The sequence below is a fragment of the Balaenoptera ricei genome, chromosome 16 (assembly GCF_028023285.1).
Source record: "Balaenoptera ricei isolate mBalRic1 chromosome 16, mBalRic1.hap2, whole genome shotgun sequence".
Lineage (NCBI taxonomy): Eukaryota > Metazoa > Chordata > Mammalia > Artiodactyla > Balaenopteridae > Balaenoptera > Balaenoptera ricei.
Window position 1 is genome coordinate 42,664,780 of NC_082654.1, and position 25,328 is coordinate 42,690,107.

Here is a 25,328-nt window from a genome sequence, read left to right on the forward strand (position 1 = left end):
TATTAATTTGCAAGTTCCATAAAGCATAAGCATCACATTGGTAATATCATGTCCAATGATTTATTTAGAATGCTTAGGAGTCCACTAACATAATGGAAATTTAATAAAAATGACATATTATACCTATGAATACATTTTAAACTTTTACCTACAAAACTCACCAAAAACTAGCTTTTATAAGTATAGCACAAATATTTTTTAAAATATAATTTTGAGATAGTTATTAATAATAGTATAATTACTAATGTGGTTCCAGGAGCTGAGCAATAGAGAAATATAATAAATATCAGCTGAAGTAAATATTAATTTTATTCCTTAGAGTGAACTCACATTGCAAGTAGATATTTACATACCGGATCATCTGGATTATATTGAATAACATATTCTATCTGTCCATTTGGGCCATCATCTATGTCTGTAGCTCCATTGTCTCCTGAAAATCCTGTAAATACTGTGGTGCCAACTGGAGTGAGCTGAAAAGGAAACAAAAGAAAAACTGTCAATTCTCATTTGATCAACAGCACACCAGAAGTGTTCTGGCACAAAAACCAGACATTTATTACACAAAGGAAAAAAGCAGGCAGCTGCCCACAACCAGAGATCTGAAGCATTTCAAAAGAACACTTGCAAACACATGAGTTCCTATAAAGTCTGAAATTTCCAACGTCATGGTCCTTTGCTTTGGATGAAGATATAAAAGGCCCTGATTCAGTGTGAAGTGCATTTGGACCAATTTATGATCATTAGCATCTTAGCTCCTATGGAGAAATGCATCTGCTGTTGCTCCTTAAAAAAACCTTGATGCATTAATTTATCTACAAACTAGGATTTAAACTGTAAGAAGGAATTAGTTACTTTATTTTAAAATCAAAAACCATTTCAGAGAGATCAATGAAATCCAGTTGGCAATTACATGCAAGTGGCAAATTTAAGGAAGAGAGTTGGAGACAATGGATTCCCTGTCTATCAGAGGAGAGAGAAAGCTGGGATTTTCTTTAGTGCTTGTAGTATCGGTTAAGTAGAAAGCCGTCGAGTGACAGAACTGGAGAGATGGTAATATCTTTTCATTTTGGATTAAAACAACAACAAAACATAAAATGGCATATAAGACCATGATTTCACATTTGGCCTGAGCATCTAGCTTTATTTCTTATTGATCTCCAACAGAGAATCACTGTTGTTTTCTCTTACTTGTAGGTCTTTGTATTCCTACATCCAGAGTCCCCAGTCTTCAAGCTTTAGCTGGGATTCTTCTCATTAGTTACATTTCAACTTAATTAAGTATTGCCTTCTTCTAAACCATTCCTGACAGAATTTCCCTACCCCACGTCAGAACATGGCACCCTTTTCGTTACTCTTATATTTTATACTTTACTTCCTTAATCATCACACTGTCACAATGAATAAATGAATTTAGTCAATAAACATAAGCTTTGTGCCTCTACAGAACATAGACTTTTAAATTTTATTCTGAGATATGTTTTGTTAGGTTTTAAATGGGATTCCTTCATGGAGAAATAGTTTCAGAGAGAAAAAGAAGGAGTTATCTCATTTACTTCTATTTTCAGGGGCTACAGACCCAGATATCTGCAGGGATATCAGGCAATGTAAAAGAGTGAAGCAAATCTCATGGGAATGGTGGCAACTGGGGAACACTTCCCCATCTAAAATGGTAGCTGCTACTCAGCCTCAGCAAATTCTTGCCATAGTGAAATATGGAGCCAATGTTGCTACATCTTCTAATGTTCTAATTTTATAAGAAATCTCTTGGTTCTAAAGTCAGCAACAGGTTTTAGAGAATTAAACTATGAATTTAATGCCCCCCCATACATCCTTTGACACAGCAACCACAGGAGTTTGCAACCTCTGATTTAGAAAAATAACACAATTATGATTAAAGAAGTGATTTTAAAACTGTGCTTTGGGGAGCCCATGCTTTGGGGAACCGTGAGTACAAAGTAGCGTATTTATAAAGTCAGCTCTCCTGGCAGGCAGCTTTTAAAGGCAAACTGACTTTCTGCAGCTCAAAGAGAACTGAGGATAAAGTGAGAGGAGATGGTTTTAACAGCACATATACGAACACGGGCACACCTTTGGAAATGTTAGTTAACAAGAAGGCTTCCAAGCCAACATTTTAATATTTTTTTAATGTAATCCCTGTCCCCAAAGACATCATTCTCTCTTATAAAAATTCACCCACTCCTATGTAGTTGTGCCTTGGTTTTTAAATTATGAAAATTTAAAATTGAATGGCAACAAGTTGTTTCCAGATATCTAATAAAACAAACTTAAGAGTATTTAAAGATCTTTGTTGCCAAAGTAAATAACTGTGCCACAGAGCTGAATTAAAAAATTAAAACCAAGCAAAAGAGAAAGTAAACAAACCAAAAAACTTGAACAATAGGTGTCTGAAATTTTTGAAAATAGACTTCTGCCCCAACTTTAAAAATGTGGTATTTAGCTGTTGACAGCAAAGGACTCAAGTACTATATCAAGTTATTAGTTCAGCATTTTATAGTGAGGTTTGCTCCCTTCCACATGTACAAATGTACATTTAGGCCAAAACATCTTAGCACAGATTGTTCATTTTCACTACTGGAATAAGTAAACATCTACACACAGACATACACATGTCAAATGCAACGTTAAAATGGATCCGTAATTGAGCTACACACATTTATTCATTATCTACCACGCGGATGGTGGACCTGTTCAGATATAGGCTAGTGTTTGGAATCTTTGCAGCTAATATAAGAGAAATAGCTAAGAAAAAAGAGGATTAAGGCATTTTGTTTTAATATGGAAGGTCTGGCAAGAGTAAAATGGGTGCAATGAAATGGCCTATACCAGATGCAAACAAGCAAAAGAGAGAGCATGCAAAATGGTTTTAACAAATAGATTTCAGCAACTTATTTCATTCATTTTCTTTATATATATATATATATATATATATATACCCAACAAAAATATGTACATATCTATGTACACATACACATATTACATATATAAATACACACATATCACTGTTACTTCTTCTTCTTATTACAGAGACATGGCACTCTAGTGCTTTCCAAATTTCTAAATATTATGTGGAGGTTGAAAATCTTCAGAGGACAGTCAGGTTGTTTGTTCTACCTGTGTTGCCCTATACATTATTATTCACAGTTTTCAGGGCACATCTGCCATACAGATGGTCATGCTCTGTGTCCTTTAACATTTCAACAAGTCTCGGAAATATAAATTTGGTTTTCTGAAGGGCATTCTATTCATGGGATGATTATCAGCTTGGGCACCTGCCTGAGGGTGTCACTTACTTATTTAGTTCATGTCTTTTTCCACAAATGATTTTATATAACTACTGGGAAAATACAGAAAAATGCATAAATGCACACATAAGTTAAAGAAAATAAAGCCAGAAAATTCAATATTTCAAGAAGATGCATAAGAGAAATTTGAATGTAAAAGGTGAGCAGTTCTCAGTTAATTGATTATCCTGTGAGCCACAGCTGCTTGAGCCAACCTAAAAAAAGAGAAAATTTTCCTTACTAATCTTACTTGCAATATTTCTCCACAGAAGCATTGTATTCACAGTTTCATATAAATATAGTTGATTCTCATCATCCATGGTAGTTCTGTACTATAAAGACACCATGAACACTGAATTAACAAATACTGAACCAATGCTCCTAGGGGGAATTCAAGGTTATTACATTGCTGAGGGGAATACAGGATTAAGTTCCCGCAAGCCTCTGGTTACAACATTTTCATCAACAAATCAATACATAACCTTGTTTTATGGTTGTTTCTGTTTAAAAACACTTTATTTAATATGTTTGGTCTATTCTACTGTAGATGCTCTATATTGCACTTTTCATTTTATTGATTGAATTACTCAGCTCCAGAATTTGTTTGGTTCTTTTTTTTATGATTTCAATCTGTTTGTTAAATTTCTCATTTTGTTCATGTCTTCTTTTCCTAATTTCACTGAATTGTCTTTCTGTGCTTTCTTGTAGCTCATTTAGTTTTCTCAAAACAGTTATTTTGAATTCTTTATCAGGTAAATCACCAAGTTCCATGTTTTGGAGTTCGATTACTGTAGGATAATTGTTATCTTTTGGCGATGACATATTTCTTTGATTCTTTATGTTTCCTGGAGATTTGCATTGGCTGCTTTCGCATTTGATGTAGCAGATACCTCCTCAAATCTTTTGTAATTGTCATTGAGTTGCAGATATTTTTCTTGGTCCTGCTTACATCTGGGGTTTTCTTCAACCTTGTATGAATACACCTGCTCCGCACATGTTGCTACAACAGAGGGCTGGAATCTCTCCTCGAGAGGAATGGACTTTTACAAAGTCTCTTCCATCCATGGGTGTCTGCCCAAGTCAGTATTACCCAGGTTTCCCCAGACCATGACCCAGAGGAGTTGGGGCCAGTTCACTGTTCAGCCAGTTCAATGGCTTCTGCTAGTTCAAATTCCAAACCAAGGTCTCTCTGCCTATTACCCAATGCACAGGTGGGCAGAACTACTTCCAGGTCTCTTTGCATATGGTGTTGGATCCCACAACTACATCAGAGGTACTTTTGTTCATACATAGATGCTAATTTTTATTTGTTCAAAGTGGGGACTTAAAGAAGGGACATCTTACACTACCATAATGTTGATGTCACTCTAGGCCAACTTTATATTCAGCAAAGAAATGGTATGTTGTTCATTTTGAAGAAAATATTGAGAAGGATGAATCTTGGAAAGCACTCCATAAATCATAATATTGTGTTAAATGTACATATTTAGTGATAGGATAATGCCACTGGCATCAGTGTCCTTGTATTGATAGGTAACAATAATCTCCTGACATTTATATCTATTGAATATTTCTTGGAGTCTCATGTAATATATTTACATGAAAACTGACATTTTGGTAGAAATAAAATGCTAAAATATATAATTTCTGAATATCTAAAATAGTTTTTTTATACGTATTTTAAACCAATGCCTTCCGATAGATTTCAATGGCTTTAATGATTAAAGAGAAAATGTACATGAGTCCAGAAGAAAAAAGTATTTTTTATAATAAGCACAACTAAAATAACACCACTTGAACTGGGAAATAATTGATACAAATGATATTATCCAGTTTTGAAAACCTTCTCAAGAAAAAGGCACCCCAAAGGAATAATTTAAAATGCAATTGATGTGATATTACTTTCTTACATACTTTATCAAGAATCCAAGTGTTTAGTTTTCCCCTCCCCTCTAAAAAGGACAGAACTTCTGAAGGGTCATGGACATTAAATAACCTGAAATAGAATTCACTATATGATGATTTACATATAATAATCATTTAATGACAGAACACCAACAATGGTAGTGGGTGCTCTATTTCTACTCATAGACATTATCAAAACAGAAACATTGTCTTTAGTGGAGCAAGATTATGTATAAGTCTATATTGGACTAATACATGTTTATTTTCAGTTACAAATATTGTAATCTGATTTACTGTGTACTAGACAGCCATTTTGCACCAATTATTCTCTTAAGAACAAACACAAATGATTTTCTCCTATATTTTTGTAGCATGAATCCATCCTCCTTGTAATTGTTAATTTTATGTGTCAACTTGACTGGGCCATAAGGTGCCCAGATATTTGGTTAAATATTATTCTAGGTGTGTCTGTGAGGGTTTCTGGATGAGATTAACATTTGAATTGGTAGACTGAGTAAAACAGATTGCCCTCCCAAACATGGGTGGGCCTCATCTAATCCATTGAAGACCTGAATAGGACAAAAAGCTGAGTAAGGAAGAATTCACTCTCTGTTCCTGACTGTCTTCAAGTTAGGACATCTGCCTTCTCTTGCCTTCAGACTTGGACTCAGATTGGAATTTAGACAATCAATTCTCCTGTTTCTCAGACTTTGGTCTTGGACTAGAACTATACCAGCTGGGTCTTCAGCTTGACAACTGCTAATCTTAGAACCACTCAGCCTCCATAATCTTGTGAGCCAATTCCTTATAATCAATCTCCCTTGCTATATCCCTAAATCAATCAGCCTATCTATCTATCTATCTAATCTATCTATCATCTATGTATCTCTCAGTTCTGTTGACTAATACACTCCTGATCCAGTTTCTCAACAGTGAACAAATAAAATTGAGTATTTGATTTTGCACAGGTAAAGATTCATCTCCCATTTTCTAATTCATCAAGGTCTATATGGCTACTGTGTAGCACTTTATAGAACAAATGCTGATTTAACTGCAACAGGGGCCATAATATCTTTTGGCACTTTGATCATACTCCATGATCCTTTGAAGATTATTTCAGTGCTTCCATAGTCATCTATACAAGATACTGTAAATACCTGAACTCTAACTTATGTTGTCCTGGAAGATACACCTATTTTAAAATGATTAGTTACTGTCTTCTTCTGCCACTGCACTTATTTTCAGGCTCTTCTCAATTATACTGCATGATCTAAGTAAGGATCATCTTCCATAAAAATAATCTTTCCAAATTAGAAGTCATTCATGCTTTGGCTATAATTCAGCCTTTAACCTCCTTCTCTGAAAAAGTAATTTTATGAATCTCTCTTGCATGTCATCCCTGCCTTACAAATATGCTTTAGAAATAGTAATATATTTAAAAACCAACGGGGTCCAACAAATGAAATGGAGTGATGAATTTGTAAACAGGTGCATATTACTGAGAACTTCAGCTTTTTCTCACAATTGCAACATTGCATTATCTCTGAATCTGTGATTATTTATTGAGAGTTTATTATGGGCCAAATCACTGTTTCTATGACATCTATGTTGGTTTTATATTAACTCATTAATATAACATTTGTTTTATTCAAAAATTCAACCAAATCAAATGTCTATTTGAAGTTTATCTTAAAACTTATAGAATCAGTACAAAATAGTACACATTCTTGAATTCACATTCAGTGGGTATTATCTTGCAGTGATTTATTGAAATCAAAAAGAAAATATAATAAAGGAATTACATATGTTCTTCATTTTCCCTTTAACGTAATATAGCTTTTGCACCTGTGTATAAAATCTTGACTCTGTTTTTATCATGAAAGCTAGATAATTAATATTGAAAATCATTTCCTCTGAATAAATTTTTAAAAATAAACTCATGTAGATAATCAAGACAATATGGTACTGGCACAAAAACAGAAGTATAGATCAATGGAACAGGATAGAAAACCCAGAGATAAACCCATGCACCTATGGTCAACTAATCTATGACAAAGGAGGCAAGGATATACAATGGAGAAAAGACAGCCGCTTTGATAAGTGGTGCTGGGAAAACTGGACAGCTACATGTAAAAGAATGAAATTAGAACACTCCCTAACACCATACACAAAAATAAACTCAAAATGGGTTAAAGACAAATGTAAGACCAGACACTATAAAACTCTTAGAGGAAAACATAGGAAGAACATATGACATAAATCACAGCAAGATCTTTTTTGACCCACCTCCTAGAGTAATGGAAATAAAAACAAAAATAAACAAATGGGACCTAGTGAAACTTAAAAGCTTTTGCACAGCAAAGGAAACCATAAACAAGACAAAAAGACAACCCTGAGAATGGGAGAAAATATTTGCAAATGAATCAACAGACAAAGGATTAATCTCCAAAATATATAAACAGCTCATGCAGCTCAATATCAAAACAACAAACAACCCAATCAAAAACTGGGCAGAACGCATAGCACAGGGAGATCAGCTCCGTGCTTTGTGACCACCTAGAGGGGTGGGATAGGGAGGGTGGGAGGGAGGGAGATGCAAGAGGGAAGAGATATGGGGACATATGAATATGTGTATCTGATTCACTTTGTTATAAAGCAGAAACTGACACAGCATTGTAAAGCAATTATACTCTAATAAAGATGTTAAAAAAAAAAAAAAACTGGGCAGAAGACCTAAATAAACATTTCTCCAAGGAAGACGTACAGATGGCCAAGAGGCACATGAAAAGCTGCTCAACATCACTAATTATTAGAGAAATGCAAATCAAAACTACAGTGAGGTATCACTTCACATCAGTTAGAATGGGCATCATCAGAAAATCTACAAACAATAAATGCTGGAGAGGGTGTGGAGAAAAAGGAACCCTCTTGTACTGTTGGTGGGAATGTAAATTGATACAGCCACTATGGAGAACAGTACGGAGGTTCCTTAGAAAACTAAAAGTAGAAATACCATATAACCCAGCAATCCCACTACTGGGCATATACCCAGAGAAAACCATAATTCAAAAGACACATGCACCCCAATGTTCACTGCAGCACCATTTACAATAGCTAGGTCATGGAAGCAACCTAAATGCCCATCGACAGACAAATGGATAAAGAAGATGCGGCACATATATACAATGGAATATTACTCAGCCATAAAAAGGAACGAAATTGGGTCATTTGTAGAAACGTGGATGGACCTAGAGACTGTCATACAGAGTGAAGTAAGTCAGAAAGAGAAAAACAAATATCGTATATTAATGCATATATGTGGAATCTAGAAAAATGGTAGAGATGAACTGGTTTACAAGGCAGAAATAGAGACACACATGTAGAGAACAAATGTATGGACACCAAGGGGGGGAAGCATCGGGTGGGGGGTGGGATGAACTGGGAGATTGGGATTGACATATATACACTAATATGTAAAAAATAGATAACTTGTAAGAACCTGCTGTATAGCACAGGGAACTCCACTTCGCTGTACAGGAGAAACTAACACAACATTGTAAAACAACTATATTAAAAAATTTGTTTTTTTAATTTTAAAAATATTCATGTAGACAAGTATCTTTAAGATAAGAGTAAGGATTATTATTAAAGAGAGTGATAAGTAGCTCTAGTCATCTTTACTAAAATCTGAAGAGCAATTATACTTAAATTGAATTAAGCTTAAATTGAATATATATGTGTGCATATGTATTGATATATACATACAGAGAGAGACTATATATATGAAAGAACTTATTAAATTGAAAGTTGTCGAATAGTTGAATACTTGAATATTTTAAAACAGGTGAAAGATTGATTCCCATTTACATGCTTAAAGTAGAAAATGTATTTTTATGTGCTTTTTCTCTTCTCTGAATATCCTCCTTTTTTTCTCTGTTACCCGTCTCCTGCCTCCCAGAATGTGCCTAATTCCTTGGAGGAGGAAAATAGAGACAAGCAAAAGGAACAAGGGCTTAGTCTTTCGTTCTTCAGAAGTTTTTGTGTGCTGTAGATTAAATGCTAGCACTCTCTAAAAGAAACTCTGTGAATGGGAATGACTCTAAAGGTCCATGATTTTTATTCCTTGAGTAGTTAAAGATATTTGTCAAGTTTCCAATACCATGGACCATATTTCTAAAAAAAATGATTTGTTTTACTTATATAAAAAATCACCTTATTATGAAATATTAAAGAAAATTTTAAAATGAACAAACCAAACAAGAACAAACACATAGATATAGAGAACAGAGTCATGGTTACCAAAGGAAAAAGGGGATAGAGAGAGGGCAAAATTGGTAAAGGGGGTCAATACTATGGTGATGGATGGAAACTAAACTTTAGGTGGTGAGCACACTGTAGTGTATACAGAAGTCGAAATATAACATTGTACACATGAAATATATAATGTTATAAACCAAAAACAAAAGATTATAAACTACTAATATAGTCGACTCCTTGAGGCCAAGGATGGTATCTTCATAGAATATGAATTCAATAAATGTTTATAACTAATGCATTGTGGAAAAAAAGAAAGACATTATAGATAACCGATGGAGCTGGAATGGTAACTATGGATCAGAAGTAGTAATGTATCAGTGTTCATTTCCTGATTTCTGATGGCTGTACTGTTATGTGGGAGAATATCCTTATGTGTCAGAAATACACACTAAGGTATTTGGGGGTAAGAAGGACTCTTTTCAGTAACACTCTCAAATGGTTTGGAGAAAAAGCTTGTATTATTCTTATAATGTTCCTGTAAGTTTTAAACTATTTATATATTAAAATAAAATAAACCTTTCCTGGTTAAAAAAATCAAGTTATTATATCCAAAAATTGTAAAGAAAACAGATATAAAATGTGTAGAAAATATTCTTAACTATATATGGAATCTTTCTGTTATGCTTCATCATGGAGACCATCTGTGCATTTAGATCTACCAGAATGGCTCTGAGAAGAACAGATGTTCAAAAATACATATATTAAATGGAAAGAGATGATATAGTCACAATGAAACGTGAAAGAATAGCACAGAACTAAAAATTTGAGCAGGAAAGTGAAAGCTCAAATTGAATAGATTCAGAGACATTTCACCATTGTGAGAAAAAGCTGAAGTTCTCAATAATGTTCCGCTAATTACTGCCTGTTTACAAATTTATTTTTGCATTTCATTTTGAAGACCCCTTGGTTTTAAAAAATAGTTATAGAAATATAACTATTTCTAAAAAGCATATTTCCAAGGCAGAGTTGACTTGCAAGATGGCCAGAACCTATACTAAGTATTTTAAAAGCATTATCTCTTATAATCCTCAACACAACTTTTTAACATTATTTTTTGTTATATTTATTTTACAGTTAAGGAATCCTAGGCTAAGAGAGCTTCTGCCTGATGTCATACTTCTAATATTTGGTAGATAAGGGCTGCAACACAGATTGTCTGGCTTCAAAGTGTTAATTCTCAAGCACTGTGAAATATATTATTTCAAAAATTTTGCAATTTGCTATTAAGAAACTTTTGAGAAGAAAAGGAAATGAAAGAGGAAATAAATATAATTTGGCACATAACAGAACCAAGATATACAGTAATCCGAAATGATACAATTTGGATGATGTATTACATCAAAGATAATTTATGTTTGGCCCTAAGGAAAAATACTTTTGAGATATTTTACAGAAAGACAAAGAAATCCAATTTAGCTTGTGCCTGTGTTTCAGAAAACTTGTATTAAATAATTACTGCTATTGAAAACAGGTTGGTTCTCAGCAAGTAAATTATTTCATGAATCCCCAAATTCACCATTTCAGCATGCTAACCTTTTCATTAGTAATCAAAACTTTATTGCTAGTGTATTGCATAATGTCTGAAAAAGCACTCAGTAAATGCTCAAGGGGCAAAGAGAAGAAGGAAGAAAATATATCCAACCACAGTAATTTGCATTTTCATCAATGGTTTTCAACAAATCAATGTTTCATAAATCACTAATAAAAATGTTAGGTGAAGGTTTGATGAGGAACAGGATATTTACAAAGTCTTAAAGTCATTTTCCACAAAACAGTTTTAATTACTTATTAATTATTAAGTACAAAAAAATGAATAAATATAGAAAAACCTGGCAAACACTGTCTTTCCAACATGATAAAAGCTATCGTTACCAGAAATGGGACACACTGATATTGTGAGTCTCTTTTGTTACATACTATGAAGAACATGCTATCACTTTTGTGGCATTTCTGAACAAAATTTATAATCATGAGGAAATACCAGGTAATTCTAAATTGAGAAATATTCTATAAACTGTCCCACTCCTGGAAATTATTAAGGTCATTAAAGTCAAGGAAATATTAAGGAACTAAGATTGAGAATAGAAAGACATGGCAACTAAATGCAATGTGTGACCTTAGGTTGAATCTCTGACCTATAAAGGACTTTACTGGAAAAAATATCAGCAAAATTTGGCATCTGCAGATTACATACTAATATTGCATTAATGTAATTTCCTGATTTTGATGGTTATATTGTAGTTATATAGATGAGTATCTGTGTTTTTAGGAAATACACAATGAAATGTTAAGAATTTAAGGGGTTTCATATGTGCAACTTACTCTTCATTGGTATAGAAAAATAGCTGGGACTTCCCTGGTGGCACAGTGGTTAAGAATTTGCCTGCCAATGCAGGGGACACTGGTTCGATCCCACATGCTGCGGAGCAACTAAGCCCGTGCGCCACAACTACTGAGCCTGTTCTCTAGAGCCTGCGAGCCACAACTACTGAGCCTGCATGCCACAACTACTGAAGCCCGTGTGCCTAGAGCCCATGTTCCACAACAAAAGAAGCCACCACAATGAGAAGCACGCCCACCATAGTGAAGAGTAGCCCCCACTCACCACAACTAGAGAAAGCCTACGTGTAGCAATGAAGACCCAATGCAGCCAAAAATAAATAAATAAATTTACTTTAAAAAATAGTTATATATCTATATATGATATATTATATATTTGACTATATTGTCATATACAAATAAGCAATATACTGTATGACATTTATATATATGTGTATATGCATGTATGTGTATACACACAAATCTCTATTTATCTGTTCATTTATCTATTAGAAAGAAAGATTATCTGACCAGTACTCTTCAAAACTGTCATCAAAAACAAAGAAAGTAAAAACTGATATAGTCTAGAGAAGACTAAAGAGACACGATGACTGATAGTAGTATGGTATCATAGATGGGGTCCTGGGACAAGAAAAAAGACTAGTAAAACTGAGGAAATCTAAATAAAATATGGATTTGAGTTAACAGCAATGTTTCACTGTTGGTTCAGTAGTTGTTAAAATATGCAGCATACTAATGAAAGATATTAAGAATTGGGGAATTTGGATATGGGTTATATGGAACTCCATTACTTCTATTAAAATGTTATTTAGGTCTAATTATTTCTGATGTTGTTTACAAAAATGGTAGAAAATGTGAACATAAACAGACCATTTCCATAATCATTTTCATTATAATAAAGTCTAAGACTTAAACGTATCATTTACTATAAAAATATTTTTAAGGATAATAAAACTTTATTTATATTACATTTAGTTCTTATAAATATATAACATACACTTGAGGCAACTGTTAGCCAAAAAATAAGGGAGACAGAAAGAGAGAGAGAGGGAGGGAGAGAAGGAGAGAAAGAACAAAAGAGAGAACAAAATAGAGCAAGAGAGAGGTTCTCATCTTTTCCTATGGTTTAATTTGGCTGAAGTTCAGCTTTGGGTTCCTGCTGATGGGTTTGATCATTAAAATGTTTTTAATCATTCACTTAAACCTTAGGGAAAAAATCAAAACATTTCAGAGCCCCTTTTTAAAAAAAATTAACTAGCATATTAACCTTATTAACAGGTATTGTTGAAAGACATGATCATGTCGCATCAGGAGAAAGAGATATAACAACATCTGAAGTAAAATAAAAATTCTAATTAAACCAGCATATGATACCAGCTACCATGAAATAACCTCTAGGGTATACTCACTAATCTACATGTAGTTGGGCAAGATGTTCATCTTGATATACTCGTCATTGGGTTACTTTTATAATTCTTCATGAACTTAAAATCATTCTATAAAAAGTAATATATATATTCCAAAGGCTGTGTTCCTTTCTCTTAAAACTCTACCTAGCACATGATTATTTACTAAATTGTGAATCGAGATGATAATTTAGACCAAAGAAGCAAGTGTAACTTTTTTCAAATTAGTAATAATACTCTTCAGATTAATGGTATTATTTACTCCTTACTCTTCCTTTATGTATCTGAGCTCTGTCATTCTCTTGCCTGATGCATTTGTACAATGTGGTGATCAAGCACTCGGTTTTGGAGTGAGACTGCCTCAGTTTCTCACTTAGATCTGCCACTTAGTAGCCATGAGATCTTGGGCAAATTAATAAATGCTTTTCTGTCTTAGTACTTTTTCATTTTATTGTGTAAAATGAAAACAATACACACAAATAATTTGAGTCTGTGTGTAGGTACAAGTAAGTTTTAAATAAGATGTTCCATGGAAAACACTTAGCATTCATAAATGATAATTGTTAGAATTAATCTGTCAATACTGTTGTAATCTGTCCTGATTCCATTCAACATCAGGAGATATGATGCTACTAAATTGGAAAAAGATCTATGCAGAAATCTGTGAACTAATTTTAGATAAGAACAAATTTTAAATTAATCTGGTGTCAAGTTAGTTCCTAATGAGCATGTGAAAAAATCCAAGATGAAAAATAAATACTAAAATTATTCAAAATCTAAAGTTTACAGACTTCTAAGATGTTAACCAGGACATAATTTGTGATATACTTGTAACATCAACAGTTATGAAACAACTTGACTGTTCCTGAAACCCAAGGTTGTTTCAACTGCTAACCTTTACCTTCCTAAATTGTAAATGGCATTTTAAATTTAGATTTATGAAGCATCCTTTAAAGTTTCCTACTATTAAGAACTTAGAGAACTTGATCAAACACAATTTATTAAATTGACTGTTATTCTTTTGGTACCCCTTGCATTTGACCTTCATAAAACTGTGCATGTAGAAAAATCTTGTTGAGAAAAAAAGACATTTGGACTAAGGGGAGTCATATTAATTTTACTTAATAAATATGACTAGTTTTTCTGGGACATGAAAAGTATGGTAAAGATTCTTAAGCAGCGTAATAGTCATATCCAAATAAATACATAATTTGCCCCTAGAGTTATGAAAAAAGAGCTATAATTCACATAAATACGTAACGTCCCCCTAGAGCTATGTAAACAGTACCATAATTCAAATAGCTCATATTTACCAGGTTAAAAGAAAAGACAAAAAAATGGGTTTCTTTTTTTGTCATCACTGTTGTGTCACCCTATATAATTTATCACAATCATCTGGAAAGCTTTTACTCCTTTCTAAAATACTTCCCATGTATAAGCTTCTCAAATTTAACTCAAAACAAACTCTTACTTTCTAAATCATTCTTATCTCAGGAAAAATCAAAGTGAATATATATGTTAAATAATACTTTCCTGTTTCATGATTGTTCCATTTCTGCTTCACTGAGAAGTCTATTTATAGAACTCCTACAATGTGTCAGGTACTGTTCTACTCAAATAACAAAACAAAGTGCTAACTCTAATAGTGATTCAATTCTAACAGGGTAGATATAAAATAAACAAATATATATATATACACACACACACACACATATATATGTATATATATCCATATATAATATCAGGTTTAAATAAGTGATCAACTGATTTCAAACTGTCTTTTTAAATTAATTATAAAATATATAGGTGAGGTGCTATACACTAAAATCTGTGGACTTTTTTTTCTTTCCTATTTTGACTTATTACATGTATTCATTAAACCCTATAAGGTAGGTTTCTAATATTTTTATTCCCAGTTATTACATGAGGAAACTGAAACACAGAGAAATTTTAATTTTGTTAAAGATAAATGCAATTTAAAAAATGTTAAACCGGCTCTATCATAGTTGGACACTTGAGTTGTCTCCAGTTTTTGATTATTATGGAAATATCATCAACAAATCTCCTTATACATGCTATCTGGTGGACATATGGACCACAAGAGCAGAACTGCTGAGTCACAGGGTATCTACATGTTTACCTTTTTTTTTTTTTTTAACATCTTTATTGGAGGATAACTGCTTTACAATGTTGTGTTAGTTTCTGCTGTATAACAAAGTGAATCAGCTATACGTACACATAAAATCCCCATATCCACTCCCTCTTGCATGTCCCTCCCACCCACCCTATCCCACTGCTCCAGGTGGTCACAAAGCACCGAGCTGATCTCCCTGTGCTATGCGGATGCTTCCCACTAGCTATCTATTTTACATTTAGTAGTGTGTATATGTCAATGCCACTCTCTCACTTCATCCCAGCTTACTCTTCCCCTTCCCCGAGTCCTCAGGTCCATTCTCTATGTCTGCATCTTTATTCCTGTCCTGCCCCTAGGTTCATCAGAACCATTTTTTTTTTTGTAGATTGCATATATATGTGTTAGCATACGGTATTTTTCTCTTTCTGACTTACTTCACTCTGTATGACAGACTCTAGGTCCATCCACCTCACTACAAATAGTTCAATTTCATTTCTTTTTATTGCTGAGTAATATTCCATTGTATATATGTGCCACATCTTCTTTATCCATTCATCTGTCAATGGACACTTCGGTTGCTTTCATGTCCTGGCTATTGTAAACAGAGCTGCAATAAACATTGTGGTACATGACTCTTTTTGAATTATGGTTTTCTCAGGGTATATGCCCAGTAGTGGGATTGCTGGGTCATATGGTAGTTCTATTTTTAGATTTTAAGGAACCTCCATACTGTTCTCCATAGTGGCTGTATCGATTTACATTCCCACTAAGAGTGCAAGAGGGTTCCCTTCTGTAGTATAGTCTGAAGTCAGGGAGCCTGATTCCTCCAGCTCTGTTTTTCTTTCTCAAGATTGCTTTGGCTATTCAGGGTCTTTTGTGTTTCCATACAAATTGTGAATTTTTTGTTCTAGTTCTGTGAAAAATGCCATTGGTAGTTTGATAGGGATTGCAGTGAATCTGTAGATTGCTTTGGGTAGTATAGTCGTTTTCACAACGTTGATCCTTCCAATCCAAGAACATGGTATATCTCTCCATCTGTGTCATCTTTGATTTCTCTCGTCAGTGTCTTATAGTTTTCTGCATACAGGTCTTTTGTCCCCTTAGGTAGGTTTATACCTAGGTAATTTATTCTTTTTGTTGCAATGGTAAATGGGAGTGTTTCCTCAATTTCTCTCTCAGATTTTTCATCATTAGTGTATAGGAATGCAAGAGATTTCTGTGCATTTATTTTGTATCCTGCTACATTACCAAATTCATTGATTAGTTCTAGTAGTTTTCTGGCAGCATCTTTAGTATTCTCTATGTATAATATCATGTCATCTGCAAAGAGTGACAGTTTTACTTCTTTTCCGATTAGGATTCCTTTTATTTCTTTTTCTTCCTTCTGCTAACTTTGGGGTTTTTGGTTCTTCTTTCTCTAACTGCTTTAGGTGTAAGGTTAGGTTGTTGATTTGAGATTTTTCTTGTTTCTTGAGATAGGGCTGTATTACTATCAACTTCCCTCTTAGAACTGCTTTTGCTGCATCCCATAGGTTTTGGGTTGTCGTGTTTTCATTGTCATTTGTTTCTAGGTAATTTTTGATTTCCTCTTTGATTTCTTCAGTGATCTTTTGGTTATTTAGTGTATTGTTTAGCCTCCATATGTTTGCATTTTTTACAGTTTTTTTTTTCTGTAATTGATATCTAGTCTCATAGCGTTGTGGTCAGAAAAGATACTTGATACGATTTCACTATTCTTAAATTACCAAGGCTTGATTTGTAACCCAAGATATGATATATCCTGGAGAATGTTCCATGAGCACTTGAGAAGAAAGTGTATTCTGTTGTTTTGGGATGGAATGTCCTATAAATATCAATTAAGTCCATCTTGTTTAATGTGTCATTTAAAGCTTGTGTTTTCTTATTTATTTTCATTTTGGATGATCTGTCCATTGGTGAAAGTGGAGTATTAAGTCCCCTACTATTATTGTGTTACTGTTGATTTCCCCTTTTACTGCTGTTAGCATTTGCCTTATGTATTGAGGTGCTCCTATGGTGGGTGCATAAATATTTACAATTGTTATACCTTATTCTTGGATTGATCCCTTGATCATTATGTAGTGTCCTTCTTTGTCTCTTGTAATAGTCTTTATTTTAAAGTCTATTTTGTCTGATATGAGAATTGCTACTCCAGCTTTCTTTTGATTTCCATTTGCATGGAATATCCTTTTCCATCCCCTCCCTTTCAGTCTGTATGTGTCCCTAGGTCTGAAGTGGGTCTCTTGCAGACAGCATATATATGGGTCTTGTTTTTGTATCCATTCAGCCGGTCTATGCTTTTTGGTTGGGGCTTTTAATCCATTTACATTTAAGGTAATTATCAATATGTATGTTCCTATTACCATTTTCTTAATTGTTTTGGGTTTGTTATTGTAGGTCTTTTCCTGCTCTTGTGTTTCCTGCCTAGAGAAGTTACTATAGCATTTGCTGTAAAGCTGGTTTGGTGGTGCTGAATTCTCTTAACTTTTGCTTGCCTGTAAAGATTTTAATTTCTCTGTCGAATCTGAATGAGATCTTTGCTGGGTAGAGTAACCTTGGTTTTAGGTTTTTCCCTTTCATCTCTTTAAATATGTCCTGCCACTCCCTTCTGGCTTGCACAGTTTCTTCTGAAAAATCAGCTGTCAACATTATGGGGATTCCCTTGTATGTTATTTGTTGCTTTTTCTTTTCTGCTTTTAATATTTTTTTCATTGTATTTAATTTTTGATAGTTTGATTAATATACATCTTGGCGTGTTTCTCCTTGGATTTATCCCATATGGGACTCTCTGCATTTCCTGCACTTGATCGACTATTTCCTCTCCCGTATTAGGGAAGTTTTCAACTATAAATGCTTCAAATATTTTCTCAGTCCCTTTCTTTTTCTCTTCTTCTTCTGGGACCCCTATAATTCAAATGTTGGTATGTTTAATATTGTCCCAGAGGTCTCTGAGACTGTCCTCAATTCTTTCCATTCTTTTTTCATTATTCTGCTCTGCAGTAGTTATTTCCACTATTTTATCTTCCAGGTCACTTATCCATTCTTCTGCCTCAGTTATTCTGCTATTGATTCCTTCTAGAGAATTTTTAATTTCATTTATTATGTTGTTCATCATTGTTTTCTCTTTAGTTCTTCTAGGTCCTAGTTAAACGTTTCTTGTATTTTCTCCATTCTGTTTCCAAGATTTTGGATCATCTTTAGTATCATTACTCTGAATTCTTTTTCAGGTAGTCTGCCTATTTCTTCTTCATTTGTTTGGTCTGGTGGGTTTTTACCTTGTTCCTTCATCTGTTGTGTGTTTCTCTGTCTTCTCATTTTGTTTACCTTACTGTGTTTAGAGTCTCCTTTTCATAGGCTGCAGTTTCGTAGTTCCCATTGATTTTGGTGGATATCCCCAGTGGGTAAGGTTGGTTGAGTGGCTTGTGTAGGCTTCCTGGTGGAGGGGACTTGTGCCTGTGTTCTGGTGGGTGGCACTGGATCTTGTCTTTCTGGTGGGCAGGGCTGCATCCGGTGTTGTGTCTTGGGGTGTCTGTGAACTTAGTATGATTTTAGGCAGCCTCTCTGCTAATAGGTGGGGTTGTGTTCCTGTCTTGCTAGTTGTTCGGCATGGGGCATCCAGCACTGGAGCTTGCTGGCTGCTGGGTGGAGACGGGTCTTAGCGTTGAAATGGAGATCTATGGGAGAGCTCTTGCTGATTGATATTACATGGGGCTGGGAGGTCTCTGGTGGTCCAATGTTATGAACTCGGCTCCTCCACCTCACAGGCTCAGGCCTGACACCAGGCTGGAGCAACAAGACACTGTCAGCCACATGGCTCAGAAAAAAAGGCAGAAAAAAAGAAAGAAAAAGAATAAAAAGTAATAATAAATTTTAAAAATATTTTTTAAAATTATTAAAATAAACAAATAAGAATAAAAAAAGAAGAAGAGAGCAACCAAACCAATAAACAAATCCACCAATTATAACAAGCACTAAAAACTTTACTAAGATAAACATAAAAATCAGAAACAAATTAGTCACAGACAGCAAACCCCAAGCCTACAGTTGCTCCCAGTGTCCACCATCTCAATTTTGGGATGATTCGTTGTCTATTCGGGTATTGCACAGATGCGGGGTACATCAAATTGTTTGTGGGGAGTTAATCCGCTGTTCCTGAGGCTGCTGGGAGAGATTTCCCTTTCTCTTCTTTGCTGGCACAGCTCCTGGGGTTCAGCTTTGGTTTTGGCCCCACCTCTGAATGTAGGTCTCCCTCAGGCATCTGTTCCCACCCAGACAGAACAGGGTTAAAGCAGCAGCTGATTAGGGGGCTCTGGCTCACTCATACCAGGGGGAAGGAGGGGTACAGTAGATAAAATTGGAATGAGGGGTGAGCCTGCAGCAGCAGAGGCCAGTGTGACACTGCAACAGCCTGAGGTGCACTGTGTGTTCTCCCAGGGATCTTGTCCCTGGATGATGGGACCTTGGCAGTGGCGGGCTGCCCAGGCTCCTGGGGATGTGTGGATAGTGACCTGTGCTTGCACACAGGATTCTTGGTGGCCTACAGCAGCAGCGTTACCATTTCATGCCCATCTCTGGAGTCCAAGCTGATAGCAGAGGCTCGTGCCCATCTCTGGAACTTGTTTAGGTGGTGCTCTGCCTTCTGTGTGCAGACAGGGAAGGAATCCCCTCTCCTCACGCACCCCAAAATAATGGTCTCTTGCCTCTTAGGCAGTTCCAGACTTTTTCCCAGACTCCCTTCTGGCTAGCTGTGGCGCACTAGCCCCCTTGAGGCTGTGTTCATGCAGCCAACCCCAGTCCTCTCCCTGGGATCTGACCCCTGAAGGCCGAGCCTCAGCTCCCAGCCCCCACACGTCCCAGCGGGTGAGCAGACAAGCCTCTCAGGCCAGCGAGTTCTGGTCGGCACCCATCCTCTGTGTGGGAATCTCTCTGCTCTTCCCCCTGAAAACCCTGTTGCTGAGCTCTCCTCCGTGGCTCCGAAGGTTCCCCCCCACCCAACCCCTGTCTCTGCCAGTGAAGGGTCTTCCTAGTGTGTGGACACTTTTCATCTTTCATAGCTCCCTCCCAGAGGTGCAGATCCTGTCCTTATTCTTTTGTCTTTGTTGTTTATTTTCTTTTGCCCTACCCAGGTTCGTGGGGATTTTCTTGCCTTTTGGGAAGTCTGAGGTCTTCTGTGAGAATTCACTAGGTGTTCTGTAGGAGTTGTTCCACATGTAGACGTATTTTGGATGTATTTGTGGGGAGGAAGGTGATCCCACATCTTATTCCTCAGCCATCTTGCAGTTCCTCTCTCTCTATGTAAGACTTCTGAATCCTTAAATTTAATTGTGTTTAATGTTAACAGCCTACATTTGACATGTTTTTTTATTTATTTTTTTATACAGCAGGTTCTTAATAGTATTCAATTTTATACACATCAGTGTATACATGTCAATCCCAATCTCCCAATTATTCACACCACCAACCCTACACCCGACCACTTTCCCCCCTTGGTGTCCATACGTTTTTTCTCTACTTCTGTGTCTCAATTAGAGCCCTGCAAACCAGTTCTTCTGTACCATTTGCTAGGTTCCATATATATGCGTTAATATACGATATTTGTTTTTCTCTTTCTGACTTACTTCACTCTGTATGACAGTCTCTAGAGGCATCCACGTCTCTACAAATGACCCAATTTCATTCCTATTTATGGCTGAGTAATATACCGTTGTATATATGTACCACATCTTCTTTATCCATTCGTCTGTCGATGGGCATTTAGGTTTCTTCTATGACCTGGTTATTGTAAATAGCGCATCAATGAACATTGGGGTACATGACTCTTTTTGAATTATGGTTTTCTCAGGGTATATGCCCAGTAGTGGGATTGCTGGGTCATATGGTAATTCTATTTTTAGTTTTTTAAGGAACCTCCATACTGTTCTCCATAGTGGCTGTATCAATTTACATTCCCACCAACAGTGTAAGAGGGTTCCCTTTTCTCCACACCCTCTCCAGCATTTGTTGTTTGTAGATTTTCTGATGATGGCCATTCTACCTGGTGTGAGGTGAAACCTCATTGTAGTTTTGATTTGCATTTCTCTAATAATTAGTGATGCTGAGCAGTTTTCATGTGCTTCTTGGCCATCTGTATGTCTTCTTTGGAGAAATGTCTATTTAAGTCTTCTGCCTATTTTTTGATTGGGTTGTTTGTTTTCTTAATATTGAGCTGCATGAGCTGTTTATATATGATGGAGATTAATCCTTTGTCCGATGATTCGTTTGCAAATATTTTCTCCATTCTGAGGGTTGTCTTTTCGTCTTGTTTATGGTTTCCTTTGCTGTGCAAAAGCTTTTAAGTTTCATTAGGTCCCATTTGTTTACTTTTGTTTTTATTTCCATTACTCTAGGAGGTGGGTCAAAAGAGATGTTGCTGTGATTTACGTCAAAGAGTGTTCTTCCTATGTTTTCCTTTAAGACTTCTAGTGTCTGGTCTTACATTTAGGTCTCTATCTACTTTGAGTTTATTTTTGTATATGGTGTTAGGGAGTGTTCTAATTTCATTCTTTTACATATAGCTGTCCAGTTTTCCCAGTACCACTTATTGAAGAGACTGTCTTTTCTCCATTGTATATCCTTGCCTCCTTTGTTATAGATTAGTTGACCATATGTGCGTGGGTTTACCTCTGGGCTTTCTATCTTGTTCCATTGATCTATATTTCTGCTTTTGTGCCAGGACAATATTGTCTTGATTACTGTAGCTTTGTAGTATAGTCTGAGGTCAGGGAGTCTGATTCTTCCAGCTCCGTTTTTTCCCCTCAAGACTGTTTTGGCTATTCGGGGTCTTTTGTGTCTCCATACAAATTTTAAGATTTTTTGTTCTAGTTCCATAAAAAATGCCACTGGTAATTTGATAGGGATTGCATTGGATCTGTACATTGCTTTGGGTAGTATAGTCATTTTCACAATATTGATTCTTCCATTCCAAGAACATGGTATATCTCTCCATCTGTTGGTATAACTTCTGATTTCTTTCATCAGTGTCTTATAGTTTTCTGCATACAGGTCTTTTGTCTCCCTAGGTAGGTTTATTCCTAGGTATTTTATTCCTTTTGTTGCAATAGTAAATGGGAGTGTTTCCTTAATTTCTGTTTCAGATATTTCATCGTTAGTGTATGGGAATGCAAGAGATTTCTGTGCATTAATTTTGTATCCTGCAACTTTACCAAATTCATTGATTAGCTCTAGTAGTTTTCTAGTGGCATCATTACGATTCTCTATGTATACTATCATGTCATCTGCTAACAGTGACAGTTTTACTTCTTCTTTTCCAATTTGTATTCCTTTTATTTCTTTTTCTTCTCTGATTGCCGTGGCTAGGGCTTCCAAACCTATGCTGAATAATAGTGGTGAGAGTGGACATCCTTGTCTTGTTCCTGATCTTAGAGGAAATGCTTTCAGATTTTCAGCATTGAGAATGATGTTTGCTCTGGGTTTGTCGTATATGGCCTTTATAATGTTGAAGCAGGTTCCCTCTATGCCCACTTCCTGGAGTTTATATTAAACGGGTGTTGAATTTTGTCAAAAGCTTTTTCTGCATCTATTGAGATGATCATATGGTTTTTATTCTTTAGTTTTTTAATATGGTGTAGCACATTGATTGATTTGCATATACTGAAGAATCCTTGCACATCTGGGATAAATCCCACTTGATCATGGTGTATGATTGTTTTAATGTATTGTTGGATTCTGTTTGCTAGTATTTTGGTGAGGATTTTTGCATCTATATTCGTCAGTGATATTGCTCTGTAATTTTCTTTTTTTTGTAGTATCTTTGTCTGGGTTTGGTATCAGGGTGATGGTGGCCTCATAGAATGAGTTTGGGAGTTTTCCTTCCTCTGTAATTTTTTGGAAGAGTTTGAGAAGGATGGGTGTTAGCTCTTCTCGAAATGTTTGATAGAATTCACCTGTGAAACCATCTGGTCCTGGACTTTTGTTTGCTGGAAGATTTTTAATCACAGTTTCAATTTCATTACTTGTGATTGGTCTGTTCATATTTTCTATTTCTTCCTGGTTCAGTCTTGGAAGGTTATACCTTTCTAAGAATTTGTCCATTTCTTCCAGGTTGTCCATTTTATTGGCATAGAGTTGCTTGTACTTGTCTCTTAGCATGCTTTGTATTTCTGCAGTGTCTTTTGCAACTTCTCCTTTTCCATTTCTAATTTTATTGATTTGAGTCCTCTCCCTCTTTTTCTTGATGAGTCTGGCTAATGGTTTATCAATTTTGTTTATCTTCTCAAAGAATCAGCTTTTAGTTTTATTGATCTTTGCTATTGTTTTCTTTGTTTCTAGTTCATTTATTTCTCATCTGATCTTTATGATTTCTTTCCTTCTGCTAACTTTGGGTTTTGTTTGTTCTTCTTTCTCTAGTTCCTTTAGGTGTAAAGTTAGATTGTTTATTTGAGATTTTTCTTGCTTCTTGAGGTAGGCTTGTATAGCTATAAAATCCCCTCTTAAAACTGCTTTTGCTGCATTTCATAGATTTTGGATTGTCGTATATTCATTGTCATTTGTCTCTAGGTATTTTTTGATTTCCTCAATGATCTCTTTGTTATTTAGTAACGTATTGTTTAGCCTCCATGTGTTTGTGTTTTTTACATTTTTTTCCCTGTAATTGATTTCTAATCTCATAATGTTGTGGTCAGAAAAGATGCTCGATATGATTTCAATTTTCTTAAATTTACTGAGGTTTGATTTGTGACCGAAGATGTGCTCTATCCTGGAGGATGTTCGGTGCGCACTTGAGAAGAAAGTGTAATCTGCTGTTTTGGGATGAAATGTCCTATAAATATCAATTAAATCTCTCTGGTCTATTGTGTCCCTTAAAGCTTGTGTTTCCTTATTAATTTTCTGTTTGGATGATCTGTCCCTTGGTGTAAGTGAGGTGTTAAAATCCCCCACTATTATTGTGTTACTGTCAATTTTCTCTTTTATAGCTGTTAGCAGTTGCCTTATGTATTGAGGATCTCCTATGTTGGATTCATATATATTTAAAATTGTTATATCTTCTTCTTGGATTGATCTCTGATCATTATGTAGTGTCCTTCCTTGTCTCTTGTAACATTCTTTATTTTAAATTCTATTTTATCTGATATGAGCATTGCTATTCCAGCTTTCTTCTGATTTCCATTTGCATGGAATATCTTTTTCCTTCCGCTCACTTTCAGTCTGTACGTGTCCCTAGATCTGAGGTGGGTCTCTTGTACACAGCATATATATGGGTCATGTTTTTGTATCCATTCAGCAAGCCTGTGTCTTTCGGTTGGAGCATTTAACCCATTCTCCTTTAAGGTAATTATCGATATGTATGTTCCTATTACCATTTTCTTAATTGTTTTGTGTTTGTTTTTGTAGCTCGTTTTCTTCTTCTGTGTTTCACACTTAGAGAGTTCTTTTAGCATTTGTTGTAAAGCTGGTTTGGTGGTGGTGAATTCTCTTAGCTTTTGCTTGTCTGTAAAGGTTTTGATTTCTCCATCAAATCTGAATGAGATCCTTGCCGGGTAGAGTAATCTTGGTTGTAGGTTCTTTCCTTTCTTCACTTTAAATATATCATGCCACTCCCTTCTGGCTTGTAGAATTTCTGCTGAGAAATCAGCTGTTAACCTTATGGGAGTTCCCTTGTATGTTATTTGTAATTTTTCCCTTGCTACTTTCAATAATTTTTCTCTGTCTTTAATTTTTGGCAATTTGATTATTGTGTGTCTCGGCATGTTTCTCTTTGGGTTTATCCTGTATGGGACTCTCTGCGCTTCCTGGACTTGGGTGGCTATTTCCTGTCCCATGTTAGGGAAGTTTTCAACTATAATCTCTTCAAATATTTTCTCGGGTCCTTTCTCTCTCTCTTCTCCTTCTGAGACCCCTATAATG

General features: G+C 35.4%; 1 protein-coding gene across 1 annotated transcript in view; it reads right to left on the reverse strand.

Moving 5' to 3' along the window:
- PCDH15 (protocadherin related 15) overlaps positions 1-25,328 on the reverse strand; it is a 748,372-nt gene that overhangs the window by 440,893 nt on the left and 282,151 nt on the right. The window contains exon 4 of the mRNA XM_059899155.1: positions 354-473. Within this exon, the coding sequence (XP_059755138.1) occupies positions 354-473 (120 nt within the window). The remainder of the gene's footprint in view (positions 1-353; positions 474-25,328) is intronic.